Below are 16,630 nucleotides of genomic sequence, written 5' to 3'. Positions count from 1 at the left end.
CTCATAAGGGAAGCAGTTTTTTTTTTTTTTTTTTTTTTTTTTTTTTTTTTGTTTTTGTTTTTGTTTTCACAAAATCTGATTCTTATGCCTTTAGAGATTTCCATGCCCCTGGGCAAAATAAACTTTGCATTCCCTTTTTCCCTGTACATGGAACTAGTGATAGCAACCAGTTTGAAGCTGTACAACCATATACATTGGGTTCCAGGGAGTCCAGAGCAGTTATCTAGAGGAATTTTTTCTTTTCTAGCAGTTAAGGCACTTCTACATCAATACTAACAATTATGTGTGTATTATCACTAATCAGATCTTGAAATTTTTACCCGGAGAGCTGACCAATCACTCAGAGCAAATTTACAGTCAGTGCACCTCCTCTGTGAACCAACCTGAAATTTATCCTCTTTCCGTTGCTCAGTGCCAATTATTTTTAAATCCTACCATAGTATCAAGTGCCTGGATGCAATCTTAGTCCTGTTTTTCTGCTTAGGGAGATGATACCCATTTATTTTTTTCGTTAAGGGTAAACAAACTTCAATTCTTTTACTTAGTTTTAAAAGTAATGTTTGTTAGTGTGGAGTCAATAAAAAGTGTCTACTTATATTAAGCATTTATTTATCTAGGTATTTATATGTACAGAAGATACACTTACTTGGCTTACAAGTCTGAAAATGGAGAAGACAAGAAGCAGGTCTTTGTCTTTGAAGCAATTCAGTGTGCCTGGGTTTTTCATGCTGGAAGTAGAATTTTCACAGTGGAATGCTCCTGATTTTTGATCATTCCCTCTGCAGCTTTTCAGTTTCTCCAAAAGAATCTGAACAAAGATTCTACTTAAACTTTAGTTGAAGAGCTTTTAATTTCTTCATTTCTACAATCTAGCTGCTCAAAGTGATATCCTCAGATTATCTACTTCAGACTACATGAAAATAAATGATTTTTGCCCTTTCTTGCAAGTAAGAGAAGCTTGTTTCACTTTGCATCTGACCTGTTTTATCTTGGTTTCAAATGTAAATAGCACTATCTACATGAATGGGGAGAAAAAAGATCAGAGAGGATGCCTTTTATGTTACTGAATTTTTAAGAGTATGCTGGGTATTTCAGAACTGTAGCTGAGTCTGAAACTCCTCATTGAGTCTAGAATAGTTTTTTGGTGAATCATTAAGAATTTCAGAAGCAATATCAAAGGAAAGATTATATGTTTGTTTTGTCTGTAGTTCTTTTGCTGCTGGGCTGTTTATTTATACTTTAGAGTGAATGGAGCAGACACAACTGAAGAAGGAGCTTTTTAACAAAGTAGAATTTCAAGAGAATATTAGAAAATTAAAATGCAGCCCTCATGCATAGGCCATATATCTTTAGTAGTTCACTTTTCTCTCCCTAAAGGTCATGGGTATTGAATTAATGGTATTGAAAGCTCTGCACTTTCTAAGAACACAGCTACCGTTTTTCATGCTACCTTCAGGAAATACTACTCTACAAACTTAAAGGAGCATACTTCAGGTTTATCTCCTTTCCAGATATCGCCTAAAGGTCATTCTGACAGAACTTGTGTTAGATTTGATGCAATCACATTGTGGCAGTGTTAGTACTGTGCTTGCTGTATGAAAACAAAGTAATGTAGTTGTTTAGGTGGGATGCTTAAATAGGGTGGGGGCAAAGTGAAAAGCTTTCCTTCTATAGCTGTGAGACTTCACTGTGAACAGTGTGTTGGAAAAGAATTTTAGGATTTGCAGCTGTGGAAGAGAGGAGGTTGGAATACAAGATGAGTGGCTTCAGGAATTCTCCTTAAGAACTCTATAACACTAGTGAATTGTTGTTGCAACTCTTGTATAAAAATCTTGAGAAGCCAGTTTAATTTGTGTAATATTTGACAGGATTATCTTTAAAAATAAAATCCGGTAGTGAGGCAGGCTCTGAGACCTCAAGCACAGTAACTGTGTCTGTTCTAAATGTCTTGAATTTTTATTTGTCTTACCAGCAAATAATAAAAGGGTCATTGGGCCTTAGTAGCATTTATTTCAAGACATGATTATGCTGAACAGGAAGAAAATGCCCTTACATCAGAAGGTATTGTTGAAGTGTTCCTTGTGGGGAGATCACTGTAGAGACTTCTCTGCCCACTTGCCAGTGTGGTGGTATATTTTTCATCTTCTGATATATTAAATACACATGTGAGAGAGCGATACTTGCATCCCAAGAGGAAAATCTAATTGAAAATAAAATGTCTTTTTTTTCTAAAATCTGAAATTAATTTTTTTGTATCAAAAGGCAAATCAGTGGTGCTGTTAATCCGTTTGAGAAAATGAAGGTGAATAATCCTCCCGTTTTAAATTTATTTCTGCACTTTTCTGTATTTCTGCTTCTTTCCTACTTCCCTGCAAGCAGCAATCAGGTTCCCCCAAAATCCCCTTTTTCCAGTCTTGAGCAAAAAATTCTAAACTTTTCCCTCTTACAGATACTATGAGCACGTATATCTGATGATTTTTAAAACCCACTACTATCTTTATTGTGTTGACCTCTGTCTTCAAGGACAGATTGTATTAAAACAACAGATCTTGGTATGTGTCCTCTGAGCATTAATGGAAATGTCCGTATTTGTTCTCTGTGTCTGTCATTCCATCTGAGGTGTTAGTCTCTCTTAACTGTTCTCCCTGCTTTTGTCTGTCCTCCTACACGGTATCTCCTCTCTCCTCACAGGACTATGAGAGTAAGCTGCAGGCCTTACAGAAGCAGGTAGAGACACGGTCCTTGGCAGCTGAAACAACAGAGGAGGAAGAAGAGGAAGAAGAAGGTGAGTTTGAAGTTACAAATAATTTGGTTATAGCCAAGCCTGAAGGAACAGTTGCTGTGTCTCTTGCAATAAATAGAAGACTTGCTCTGGAAAGCAAGTCATACTGTCTTGATCTGTAATCTTCACAGCATAAACATGTCAAATACCTATTCATAGAATAAGTTCCACATAAAGAGTGGACATACATTCCCAATTTCAGTTGATGTACAAACTAGATTAGTTTAACTACAAGCTTTGATTCGGTGGTCTTGAATTTGAAGGAAACTATCTCTTCTTGGCACTAACAAGAGTTCACATGTTTTAAACCAAAATAATACTGTTACCTTTGTTTCCTTGTTTTGGTTTTGAAGTTTCTTTTTTCTCCTTGGTAGGAATTAGTGGAATTCATGCTGTGATATGCCTGTATAAATCCGGACAGAGGACAGATCTTATTATTCCCATAATACTTGCTTTCTTTCCACTGTTTCAGCATTTGGCTTTAATAATTGTTAACTAATTTAATAGAAGTAGAATTTATTTTGTTTTCTCTGTTCCAGATCTCCTTACTTGATCATTATATCTCCGCTGCTAGTGGTGAGGAGATTTGAATCCAGTTTTTCCTCACAGAATAATAAAAATGCAGCTTTTTGTTTTCTGTTCTTCCAGAAAAGATGTTGAGAACTTGATGACACAGTCAGCACTAGTATTAGATGTTGCATGTGATGGTTTAGAGAAGAAGCCTCAGTGTTTTATTTCTCTGTTCCTTTGCTCTCCTAGTGCCCTGGACACGACATGAGTATGAACTCGCCCAGTGGGCTTTCAGGAAGTGGAAATTTCACCAGTTTACTTCACTGAGGGACCAACTCTGGGGAAATGCAGTATATCTGAAAGAAGCCAATGCAATCAGTGTAGAGTTAAAGAAAAAGGTAAGGACATGAAGCTTTTTGAAAAAGCTACTGCTTTTTGAATATTCCAACTCAGCAGTTTTGACTGTATTCCTGCTTCTTGCTTCAAATGCTCAGTTACTTGTCTTTAAGGTTATATATCTCTGAGTTAGTAGTTTGGGCTTTAAAAGCGTTCAGAAAATTGTGAGTCTCTGATTCAGACTTCTAGCTGAATGAACATCCTATGCAAATCTGGTTGATGGGTTTTCCTCTTCTTCATTTCCCTTATGCTGTTCCTGTCACTATCAGAAACAGATGTACTTCTCCCCAGGGCCCTTTTCCTTTTGCCTTTAACTTTATGTGGTCATTCATCTTTCCAAGAGAAGCGGGTGCGTCAAGGTGTTCTAGGTCTATAGTTTTTCCAGACCTCTGCTAGCTGTGACAATACAGGGAAGATAAGCTGAAAAATGTGTTTTGCCATTTTGAGACCAAAAAAAAAAGGTAAAAAAACCTGAATCTGTTCACAGAGATGAAAGTCTAGCTCGCTTCATATGTGTTGCCTTAGGTTGGGTCTCTTCCCCCTTTGTGATGCTGATATCTGGCTTCTTGGAATGACAGTAATTTTTCTTTTGCCCTTCAGGTGCAGTTTCAGTTTGTCCTGCTGACAGACACCCTCTACTCACCACTGGCACCAGAGCTTTTGCCCACAGAGTTAGAGAAGACCCGGGACAACAGACCTTTCCCCCGTACGGTGGTAGCTGTGGAAGTCCAGGATCTGAAGAACGGAGCAACACATTACTGGTCCTTAGAAAAACTCAAGTATGTAAATATTACTGGAGAACAAACTTTATTGTACCTAAGGACCTTCACTGAAAAATTTCACCCCTTGCTATTTGTTCTCTGTTGTACTTGGTTTTTCTCTGTGTCCTTCCAAACAGCAACTTTCCAGGCAGTGTGATGTGTTTAAATACCAGCTTTCGAGATTCTTTAAACAAGTGCGTTTCTTCTCTGGCATCCACATGTAATTTTTGTAACGAGTTTAGATTTTATTTTTTAAATCTATCAATGCTTGTTACAGCTCATCTCTCTGCATTAATTTTTTTCATGTCCTTTTTGCTGCAAAACTTTTCCTTGCCACCTGGTTTTATATGACCTAGCAATATAGGGCATATTTTGTAATAAAAAGCTTAAATAAAGACTGTTTCTGTGGAAGCTACACAAATTGTGACTGTAATCTGAACTGTTTTCATCGTTATGTTGCAGATAGGCAAGACATTTGTCTTTTCCCCATTCACTAAATACTGACTGATGAACTTTTTTTTTTTTTCCCACTGATAACTTTCAGATGAAGGAACTTGCAGGGTGAAACACTTCTTCAATAAAATATATAAAGTCTGTAATGGAGTCAGTTCACTTTTGAATCAAAATTACAACATTTCTGGAGTGGAATGCAAAAACTGCCTAAATTACGTGGCAACATTGTAGGAAGTAAAGGAAGTAAAAAATATGCCAGAATTAGATGTCAGAGAAGAATATTTAGAAGTTTGCATGAAATCCAAGATTTACGTAAGCTTCTGCAATGACCATGCCTTGTGCTTAGTGAGTTTAGCCTACAGAATTTTTCCCAGAATCCCAAACATGTCAGAATTAGTACAATACCGAACTTAGTGATACAGACTCCTCTGTTCTTTATTCTTTCTTTTCTATATATAATTCAGTATAGGTCAAGTCAGTGCACCCCCCTTTGTGTTCCCTGCTATTTTTATTCATATTCTATTCATTTTTTAATCCTGCTTTCTTCTACGCAGGCAGAGGTTGGACCTAATGCGTGAGATGTATGACAGAGCTGGGGAAATGGCATCTAACACACAGGATGAGAGTGAAAGCACAATGACAGGCAGTGACCCCTTTTACGATCGCTTTCATTGGTTCAAGCTTGTTGGAAGGTATGTGACGATAATCTCAACTGCTGGTACTCTGATAACTCTTGTCAGCTCTGAATGAACTCTGAATGGTTACAAACTGTACGGTCACTAGTGTTAGTTGTGTGCGTTGTCCTTCAGCATTTTCTGATAAACTTAAACTATAGTGAAGAGCAGAAAATGCTCTTTAGGATGTTGCCAGTTGTGGTGTAACCTTGTGGAATCCCATTTAACTGAACCCTTAGTAAGTTATAAGTTTATTTTTAAAAAAAATATAGCTAGCCGTGTTCTGTCTAAAGTCAGTGGGGCAGAGCTGTGAGAATATGAAAAACACTGAGGATAAAAGTGGCCCAGAGCCTTAACTTATGTACATGGTTCAAATAGTTTGGTCATATCCTATGGAACTACCTAATATCTGATGGATTCTTTAGTAACTCCTGATGTCGGCTGCACCTTTGCAATATTTTTATTTGCAAAAATGATATGTGTTGGAAATGAGAATTATAGCTCTGTTAAATGGTTGTGTTCTCAGTACCGGTATGTTCGGCCATGTTTATATTCATTTTTTGTTTGCTTTCTGCTCAGTTCAAGGATGCTCTTTTTCCTGACTTTATTAGCAATCCCTGCCCTTACGTTTCATTGCAGTCCAGATGGTTTGAAGCTTTTGCTTGTTGTTCAGGTGGTCTCTGTGCTGATGGCACCAGACGGCTGTTAAATGAAGCATTCTTCTTTCCCCTCACTCTGTTAATTGGTATTCCATTAACTGATATCTAGCTCCCCCATATTCCATGGCTGCGTGAATGAGCGTCTTGCTGATCGCACGCCCTCCCCCACTTTCTCCACGGCTGACTCTGACATCACTGAACTGGCTGATGAACAGCAGGATGAGATGGAGGACTTTGATGATGAGGCCTTTGTGGATGATACTGGCTCCGACGTTGGAACTGAGGAGGGATCAGACCTCTTCAATGATGGGCGCGACCCGTTTTACGACCGATCCCCTTGGTTCATTTTAGTGGGAAGGTTGGTGAGGTTCCTGTGAGAATGGCCAAAAGGGACCAGCTCTTGCTGTAGGCTGCAATGGCTTTGCCTTGTGCTGCATAGAATATCTGTCAAGCCAGCCAAAATATCTATGTACATGAATTGGAATTGCCAGAGAATGAGTTCAGTTTAACATTTTTTAAATTCCCATGTCAGAGACCACGAAGACTTAAATAATAATTGAAAACATGACCCGTAGATGCGACAATGTGAGAAATACTATTTCTATTTCTAGATCACATTTATTCTATGTTGTGACAGTTGTTTTAATTCTGTACAGATATAAACATTGCTTGTAAGCACTCTATTTAGCCATTGCAAGGTCACTAAGATAGTATTGTTGTATGTAATTTTCTCCCTTAGAAGAGAATCTCAAGAGTTCAGTGGAAATTCTTTAAGTCCAGTTCAATAAATCAATTTTTTGGAAAACCCACCTAATATCCTCTGTGTCTGAAAAGATGGCCTGAGGAGAAAGAAGAATGGCCCTTTCTGGATGAGAAAAACAGTATTCTTCGAGATGATTTGGCTTCTCAGGTTATGCATGACTCTCAGTAACAAGTATTACATAATGAAAAGTCATCGTTAAAATTCACTGGCTGGCGGTGTTTATCAGTGCTTTCCCCATGCCTTGTGCTTGAATTTCTGACACAAGTTTGCTTAGTCTATTTTAAAGTTTCTGTTTTACCAATCCAGATATGATTTAGGTGGTGTTAGACCTCAGTCTGTGGTGCAGACTGTTAAGGACAGCAAGTTGCATTAAAACAAAGTTGTACTTTGCATTGCTTCTTCACAGTCTTGCTCAAACATGTAACTTGTGACAAGAAACAGAAAGATTTTATTTAGTGTTTTTGTTCCACCTCTCTTCTTATCCTGCTCCCCCAATTGTGCTTTTTTTGTTATTTGATCCCTCTGTAAGCCAGTCTGCTTGTTAAAACAGTGGGGAGGTGGTTCCCACAGGCGTTAGACAGAAGAGGGGGTAAGACTCTATGGCTGGCGGAAGGGAGGAACAAAGGAGAAGGGATCAGAGCTTGACTTTATCCTTGTCTGTGACTGTAAGCAGCAAAGACTTCATGGTCAGGAAAGCAGGATCTTTTTGCAGTTTCCTCAAATGCAGGAAACTCGATTGCATTATTTATAAAAATGGGGGAGTGAGTTTGTCAGTCTTTTGTCAAGCTTTTAGATCAGTTAGTGTATTGTCTAACCTCATTCTTTGTCTTCAGTGGACCTGTTTATACGCTGTGATTAAAACTTGGAACCTCCTTGATCTAGTCTTTGAAACGAAAATTTACAGTTACTTAGAAATTGCGTTAGACCTCTTTGATCTCTGTGAATTTATGCCCTTGTGTGTAATGTCTAATAATAGGTTTATAAAATTTAATTCTTTCAGGTTAATCTGATCCACAAGAGTCAGTTTGGGAAAGCCATCTTGGCTTGGAAGTGGTTGTCAGCTAGTTAAAAAAGCATGTGTGTGCTGTCTGCAGTGGCTTTCTGGTACCAGTGCTGGCACACTCAGCATATTCTGTTGTGCCTGTTCTTTCAGAGCGGGACCGTCAGTGCTTGGGAAAAAGTTGAGCCATTCATCTTCATTTCACAAACTCTTCAGGAAGCACGACACAAGCTGAGCAAATACAGTGTGTAATGAGAACAGTGGTGCTTCCTGGCAGTTGCACAGCTTGCTTCCCGTTTCCATGTATTAAAAAGAATACTGAGCTCTGTCTCTGTAGACAGACATATGAAGCTGCAGCAGTTCAGGGTACTCGCCTGAACCATGTGAGCTGCAAGGATCAAGGAACAATACGTAGGTTGTAAATTGGATCGAGGAATGAAACTTAGTTTGTGTTATCTCTGAATAGACAGCTGAATGACTTTTCCCCAGCTGTTGGTTTCTGTTCTGTTTCTATTTCTGTTGTGCCGATTCTGTCAGCAGAAAGCTGTTAGACTGTTTAGCACCACTGAGTAGAAACCGTTTTGGTTCCTCAGTGTCTTCCAGCATCAGAATTCTGCTTTTGAGCAGTGTGACTTACACTGGGTATGTCCATCTAGGTAGATATTGTCATGAGCACGAGGCAGTGTTCATTTTATAACAGAACCAAAATTCCTTAGCACTTTTGTGTACTTTTGTTAATGTGTTGTGGAATGTGTAGGACAAAAATATAATAATTTGTACTGTTTTCTGGGGGGTATCATCAGCAATAATGAGTCCAGGTCATGAAGGAGAGGAAGAGAAATTGGTCATGTAGTTATCCAACTCCTTGGGCATCAGTATTTTTTTTTCTCTGTGCTGTGACTCTCTTATTTGTACTATAACTATTAAAGAAAAGGAAAAAAAGAGCTGGTCCCTTTAGCCATCTCTTGTGGCATGCTGGGCTGTTTTTTAGCTGATTCTCTTTCATAGTGTGACATATCAAGTATTTGCTATGTTTTTAAGGGAGGTGGGAGAGGACTATGGGATATTTTATTTAAAACTTGAATTGATGTGTTTGTTTTAAAATATCTGTCATCATCCTGAGTTCTGTTGTTTTTGTTTTGATTATTTAAAAAAAAATTGTGTTTGTTAAATTTCATTTCTAGTTTTGTTGTGAGTATGCCATTTTACCTCACCAATCTTTCTGCTAATACAGCTCCCCCTCTTTCAGTCTGCTGGGCTAAGGTGCAGGGGGACACTTGCATATGGGGTGTTTGGGAGTGGGAGTCCTCCCAGACGTGGGAAGAGGAGGAGGATAACCTTAAGATTTCATCCACTCCTAACTTGGTACTGTCTTGTGATGAAGCAGATGGAATGGCACTGGAAGGCAGTGCTGCTCCATAAACCAGCTCTTTTCTCTGTACAGCAAATGTGCTATTGCTCTCCATTCTACAGACGAGATCCAGCATTTTCGTCACCAAACAGGAAGCTTAAAACTTTTTGCATTGTGTGCCTTTCTTTCTTTAAGTTAAAATGATTCCAGTGAGCTATGTGTCTAGATGGAGGGGAGTTAAGGAAGACGATCAATTTTTTTTTTTCTTTGGGATGGTCATTTTACTGAGGTGACAGAATTGTTGCTAATGAAAGTGAATGCTTTGGCTGTTGAACAGCAGCTTCAGAACTTTAGCCGTGCAAATAAAAATATATTTTTATTTTTCATGCAGTTAATGCTTTAACTTTCCACTATTTTGACTTTGAAATAGGAAGGCTTCTGTGATGGCTGCCTTTTAGTTAGTGAAACTGTCTCTTACTGTATACCTACCAGTGCAAGGCTACTTAGATTCCTTTCTGTTGGGGAAAAATGTCCGTTCTCCCTAGCTTGAAATGTGGTTTTCAAACTGCGTGTGTTTTTCCTGTTGAGCATATAACTACATACCTTCCTGAACTCCATCCCTGGTCCAGTCTAAGTGAACGATTCCAGTTTGTTAGCGTGAGGGACTGTTTTCTTGTATGGTGGGATGCTGTTTTCTCAAATGAGTACTACCTGAAATTGAAAAGCTAAAAATGAAAATGTTTTCTTAGAGGAAAAAAAAAACAAAAAACAAACCATCAACCCAGTAAATTTTCATTTTGTTACTTTAAATTTAGTCTGTTCTCCCTTCCCCTGCTTTGTCAGTGCTTACCTCACTTTGGAGCAGACTGAAAAGGAATTACATCCTAATCCTAGTCAAGTGTTACGTTGCAGTTGTTTTTTTGTTGTTGTATGGTTTTCTTCATTTTTTGTTTTGCTACTTTTATAGCCTTATTAATCATTCTCTTCTCTATTGCATTTTGTCACCACTTTGTTTTTTAGTAGCATTATTTTTGTTTCTTTGGTTCACAACTGACACCTGTTTGACTACCTTGTCATTTCAAGATAATTCATTCATTCTGGGAACGGGCATATGAACCCAAGGAGAAACACCTTTTCCTAACGTTGGTCCTTAGCTCTGTGTCACAAGGAATTGAGTTCGGTTCAGTTTTGCTGTGTTCATGGAAAAAATTCTACAGCTGATGTCTTCAGACAGAGGCAGTGAACATCTTTATTTCTGAGTCCTCTTTTGTCATGCAGGACTTTCCCTATGAGTATTAACCAGTAACAGTTATAAATTTGAGGAATTAATTAAGCTTAATAATAAAGACAAATAAAAAGGACTGTAAGAAGGAAATCTAGTTAATGACTGATCTTTAGTATAATTTAATATGCATAAATTCATTAAAACTTACACACATAATTGGTTAGTCACTTTGAATTTACTGACTGGTAAAACGATTGGTTAAACTTCTATGCATCTCAGTACTCTTCTGAACTTTGAAACAGCTCGTTTAATAAATAAGGTCTTCGATTTCCTTCCCCCCCCTTGTTGAGAGCCATTCTTTTCCTGACTTGTTAGGCTTCTCAACATTGAAAGTTGTGGTCGAGCTAATCACACTGTAGTGGGGTGCTTTAAGAACTTCTGCAATTCATTGCAGAAACTTAAAATAACTTAATAACGTTAGTCTAACTTTTAATTAAAAATCTATACAATAAAACTTGTTAATGTTCCAAAATAGGCCCTGCTCATATGTAACTTAAAAGTTAGTATATGGCACGATCATCCAGTACTGGGCCTAAATACTGATTTTACTGTTGTAAACTGAAATTTCTAAATGATTGCTCTAGTATACTGTTGTGGTGTTTTGTTGGTTTTTTTGGGGGGAAGCTAGGAAAGAAATAGAATTCTCCTAGAGATATTTAGCCGAAAGACTGTCAGTCTTCCACTATCAGTACACTCAGTGAATCTTCCAAGGAACTTACGGTTTATTGAGAATTTCTGATTATTCTGTATGCAGTGTTATCAAATTAACACAGGACAGAGAAAACGTACAGTCAATCTGTTCTAAAGAATGTTTTTTTTTTATATTCAGTAAGATATTTGAGGCTGGGTGAACACAGTAGATCAATTCCCTTTTAATTTATCACTTCAAACAACACTCATGGGGTGGAAAACAAACAATTCCTTACTAAGGAGCTACTCATTATAGACTTCTACCATCTTGCCAACAGCTCCATTTACAATTGTAGTGCATTTAAAATTACCTTCTATAAAGCCATCATCTTAAATTGTCTCCTTCATATGTTTTGTAACTCACTAATACAAGCCCTGTGTCTCCAGTATACTCTGATTTAGAACATTTTGTGGCTTCACGTGGCTTTCACACTGCTGCAGAGCCCTGTGTGGACGATGTGGATACATGACCACAGTGCAGGTCTAATAGATGGAGTGAAGTAGGCTGTCTGAGGATTTGAATGTTACATTAGCCAGCCAAATACTGCAGTCTGGTTTCACAGATGATTGCCTAATGCTGTTTGTGTTTTCTCTTTGCTTCCCATTACCAGAGCATTTGTATACCTGAGCAATCTACTGTACCCGGTGCCTCTTATTCACAGAGTAGCTGTTGTTAGTGAGAAAGGAGAAGTACGAGGATTTCTGCGAGTAGCAGTGCAAGCTATAGCAGGTGAGATACCGAGAGCTTTACATTGCAAATCTTTGGTACACTGAATAGCTGTAGCTTTAAAAAACAGGCAAATAAATCAAACTATTCTCTCTTATGCTCAAACCTGAATAATTTTAGTGTTGCAAAGAACATTTGTTCCTTATTATTAACTTGCTTTTGAAATTTTTTTGTTGGCGTCAATCATATGGACCAAGCATGAGTAAATCTTGAAGTAGTGCTACTGATCAGAAACTTCTAAAGCTGTGGTGTAGACCACTGAAGTTTATACCTAGCAACTAATGCAACACAGCTCTTTAAGACAGCAAAAGGGATAACTAGCATCAGTAAGTCTAAAAACTAAAAATAAAGGTTTTCTTTCTGACACCCAGTATAAACAAGGGTATATGCAAGTTTGATACTAGTGGTAATTTGCAGAAAAGTTTAAAAGTACCGAGTGTTTGCTCTTCTCAAACTATCCTTTTAAATGATGTGCTCCTCCATTGTCTGACTCAGGAGCATGTGAAGAAGTTCCCGAACTGATGGTTTTCAGCACAGTATATACAGAAATCAGCAGCAGTTTTCCATGTCACCGCCTCACTAAAATGTGTTGAGACTTAGGAGCTGCTTTGACATACTTTTTAATCACCAAGAGTTATCAACTTTTCAGATGAGAAGGGTAAATAAATGTATGGCGATGGTAACTGCCTTGTCCAGTTTTGAACTTCTTTTGTATGTGTGCCAGAGCTTAACTGTGGTCCATTAGTCAGCTGCTAATATTTTATGCTTTTCCAGTGTGAGTTGAACTAGTTGAGTTTTACTGTTGGTAGTTAGCCATGTCTTATCCGTGCTGGTGAGCAGAGATACTTCCCATAATTTGTCCTTTCTAGCAGTGGCTAACTGCCAGCATTTCTTTTTGTTTAGGTAGGGTAACCCTGGAAGTTTCACTCTCCATGGGAACATATAATGAAATCTCAGACTCTGAAGATATGTAAGAATCACTCTGACAGGGTCTGAAACAGCAAGTGAAATAAAATCTATTTTAATGTGTACAAAAGTCTCATTTAGTTTAGTCTCCTTAGCATTGACCAAATATTTCCAAATAAATATTCTATTTATACATCCAAATAGAGTACACCATCATTAATAGAAATGGAATGGGGGACATGGCTTGAAAAAGGGCCGCGGCATTATTTGGTCCCTAAGTGAAGCTTTGGAACACTTTCTGAATCTTGGGATTTTTCCTGCAAGCATGCATTTACTGTGGGAAAAAAATACCTGGCGTTTAACCAGGCCTCATTGTTGTTGTTCTTCACAAAGAGGAGGAGGTTAAATGGACAGATTGTACAGACAGACCCGCCTTTCAAACCTACAGCATCTACTTGTGAAGCTTTGCTAGTGTTACTGCTTAGTTTATGGCTACAGGATTTTAGATGGCGGTTTAGATCAATGTAAGTCTCTATTCCCATGTGGGTTGTATTATGGTGTGTTAATTTACCTTGGGTATAATGATCAGAAGTAAGTGAATAATAAAAAAGAGTGCCGAAGTTTTGCATTCACAATGCTCTGAAGTTAAGTATATTCGTGATGAAACTTCATAGGTTCTCCTGTTGTTTTCCCCCACTTGACTTCATGATGGATAGATTTCTGCTGTGATTTTTTCCCAGCACTTACTGTAATCTGTCATTGGATGACTGGAACCAGGCCTCTTCTGCTTTATGGACTAGTTTCCATTGTAATCAGAATTTCCATTTAGATAACTCTGAGGGTGTTTCCCTATCTTCCCCATCATTATTTTTTCTTTTTATGTTTTTTAGCTGATGAAGAAGCCCCAGATTATGGATCTGGTATTCGACAGTCTGGCACAGCTAAAATTTCATTTGATAATGAATATTTTGATAAGGTAAGAAATTTAAAAATTGGTTTAGGTTTCTTTGAGTGCAGTAGTTTGTGCTTCTAAATAAAGAATAAGTATGGTGCAGGAAGAAGGGGATGGCAAAACCAGAAACTGCAGGAGTCTGTTCCGTGACACTTCATTTGATTTTGCAGAGTGATTTTTCTTCAGTTGCGATGACTCGGTCTGGACTATCATTGGAAGAATTAAGAATTGTGGAAGGGCAAGGACAGAATTCTGAGGTTACTACTCCTCCAGAGGAGATCAACAGAATGAATGAGCTAGGTAAGCAAGAAATATGTAGTAGTTTTGGAGAACGTAAGGGAAGTCTTGGGACACTCTTCTGTCAGTGACAGAAAGGGGTTCTCAGTGTACTTTGAGAATAAGGTAGGTAGGAAGAGTTGTAACTGATGGGTTGTATATGATAGATGCTGGTGTTACTCATTTGAAGAACTCTGCAGGAAAACTGTTCCAGGTATTTGAATCTTTTGATTATCAACAAATAATTTGAGCTCAAAAGAAAAGCAAAATAGTGAAACGGGACTAAACTGTTGCCAGAAGGGATATTTTAAGAAAAGAAAGGAGGGGGGAAAAAAAAAAAAAATCTGATTTCATCTGGGATGTGTATGTCTCCCTAAGACTTGAAGTCAGCCACTTTGGATGGGAAGATGACTATGGAAGGATTCACCGAGGAAATTGGTGATCACTTGAAACTGGGTAGTGTGTTTACCTTCCGTGTGACAGTGCTACAGGCCAGCGGCATCCTTCCTGAATATGCAGATATTTTCTGCCAGTTCAAGTAAGAATTTGTCCTTATTTACAATGGGGAATTAATGGCTTGATATAGAGTGCAAATGATAGCGGGCAGTGGAGGGTCTGATAGAGAGCTCTTCACGTCAGTGGCAGTGTGGTGTAGCAGAGAAAAACACCTTGTCTGTTACTGGAATTCCTGTTGTGAGCAGTACCTGCGGTGTGTTAGCATGGTGACAAAGGAATAAAGTTTTGCAGAAAGGAATTAAGAATCAGAGTGGACTCATAAGTTACTAGTTACAGATATCTTAAGTTTTTGCTTGATAATGGCTTTTAATGTGCAAAATTCAATACTAGATTGTACGTATGTTCAGTTGGAATGGAAACTGTATGACCCTTGACTAAATCAGTAGCTCTCAAGTGAAAGTGTTCTTTGGCTTAGTTTCGTAAGAAAGAGAACGAAAAATGGGAGTAATAAAGACACAAAACAAGAATGGGAATGGTCCCAAAGACTAGGGTATTCCTAGCTTTAGACCATCACTCAACTCCCTGTAAAGTTCTAGCAGAATAAATTTATGGATTTCCTTTCAGTGTTGGGTTCACAGCACAGCAATCTTCGCTAAACTGTTCTGTGGTGTTTTGTTTTATTTTAAAGCTTTTTACATCGCCATGATGAAGCTTTCTCAACAGAACCTCTCAAAAACAATGGTCGAGGGACTCCCCTTGGGTTTTACCATGTTCAGAATGTAAGTAAAGCTTTATGTGAATGGTAAGTGCCTGTCTTAGCACTGGGAGTTGTGTGTAGCCTTGCTAAACTCATAAAAGGTGTATGGGAAAGGGGGATGAGGGGAGTTACTGAGAATAGACAATAGCAGGAGTGATCAGGTGAATGATATCATTACTAATAGAGAACAAAATACAGAATGATTCTGTGTGGCAAATTTAACTCTTCTGTTTTATCTCTACTTCCTGCCTTTGAACTCTCTGTTCCTTTTTCAGGACATTCAGTGAAAGCAGTCTAGAATTCAGGAAATAAAAAATATGTGAAAAGCAGTGCTCATGATCTCAGATGAACTGAATATATCTATTTTTATGAACTGTGTAATCCAGACTTGTAAGACTTCCTTTTTGATTGTCTCATCTTCTTTCTTTACTTTGCCTGATAGATTGCTGTGGAAGTGACGGAATCATTTGTGGACTACATCAAAACGAAGCCTATTGTGTTTGAAGTCTTTGGGCATTACCAGCAGCATCCTCTCCATCTGCAAGGACAGGATCTCAACAGGTATCGTCCACTATTGTGGCGTAAAGGCTGTTTGTGGTCATGCTCAGGTTAGCTCTGCAGTTCGGGCAGTACTTTTTCATACTCCTGAAATTACATAGCCACACCCTCAGGAGTAGGATTCCTGACAGAGGCCTATTTACCCGCTGTAGGATCTTTTGTTAGTGAATGATGGATTTGTTCTGCTTTCTCAAACATGGAAAGCTGTTTTGCCAACACAGCTGCATCCACCCTGCACACACTGTGGTGGTAGAATATTGTACTCAGCACTTCAGTGGTGATCTCAGTGAGTTCTGGGTAAACCTTAACAATGCTCCAAGATGCATTGGAATGGTTTGGAACATTGGAACATCCCTCAGGGCAAGTGGCCTGATGAATAAACACAGACACACAAGACTGGGGGGAAAACAGAAGGCTTTCAGCTTTCTGACATACTAGTGCCAAAGTTGTGGTGCATTTGAATTTTGGGAATTGGGGAAAGGAGCCTTAATCATTCTTGTCTTCATAGCTTAAGGGAAGAGGCAGTTGTCTGGATTGCTTGGCCTGGTTAGCCCTCAACTGAAGGCAGCAGCTGCTGGTTTTAGGAGGAGATGTCAACTGAGGCTTGTTCTTTTCCATAACTTGTTTCAGGAAATGCCTGTTACCTACTGACACTTTCAGTGCAGAATGGGGGT

The 16,630-nt window shown here is 38.5% G+C and overlaps 1 protein-coding gene across 25 annotated transcripts in view; it reads left to right on the top strand.

Annotated features, from left to right (window-relative positions):
* Positions 1 to 16,630, top strand: part of KIF1B (kinesin family member 1B) — a 90,684-nt gene that overhangs the window by 52,132 nt on the left and 21,922 nt on the right. For 18 of the 25 annotated variants that reach the window (XM_026862453.1, XM_026862443.1, XM_026862440.1 and 15 more), the window contains 11 exons: positions 2,692 to 2,785; positions 3,542 to 3,690; positions 4,289 to 4,467; positions 5,457 to 5,594; positions 6,345 to 6,593; positions 11,936 to 12,054; positions 13,848 to 13,933; positions 14,080 to 14,209; positions 14,564 to 14,723; positions 15,330 to 15,420; positions 15,841 to 15,959. In XM_026862453.1, the coding sequence (XP_026718254.1) occupies positions 2,692 to 2,785; positions 3,542 to 3,690; positions 4,289 to 4,467; positions 5,457 to 5,594; positions 6,345 to 6,593; positions 11,936 to 12,054; positions 13,848 to 13,933; positions 14,080 to 14,209; positions 14,564 to 14,723; positions 15,330 to 15,420; positions 15,841 to 15,959 (1,514 nt within the window). The remainder of the gene's footprint in view (positions 1 to 2,691; positions 2,786 to 3,541; positions 3,691 to 4,288; positions 4,468 to 5,456; positions 5,595 to 6,344; positions 6,594 to 11,935; positions 12,055 to 13,847; positions 13,934 to 14,079; positions 14,210 to 14,563; positions 14,724 to 15,329; positions 15,421 to 15,840; positions 15,960 to 16,630) is intronic. The other 7 variants (XM_026862455.1, XM_026862458.1, XM_026862454.1 and 4 more) reach the window with 1 other exon arrangement.

This window comes from Athene cunicularia (assembly GCF_003259725.1).
Source record: "Athene cunicularia isolate RWA chromosome 21 unlocalized genomic scaffold, athCun1 chr21_part1, whole genome shotgun sequence".
In the NCBI taxonomy this organism is placed as follows: domain Eukaryota; kingdom Metazoa; phylum Chordata; class Aves; order Strigiformes; family Strigidae; genus Athene; species Athene cunicularia.
This window is presented reverse-complemented; position numbering and strand designations above follow the sequence as displayed.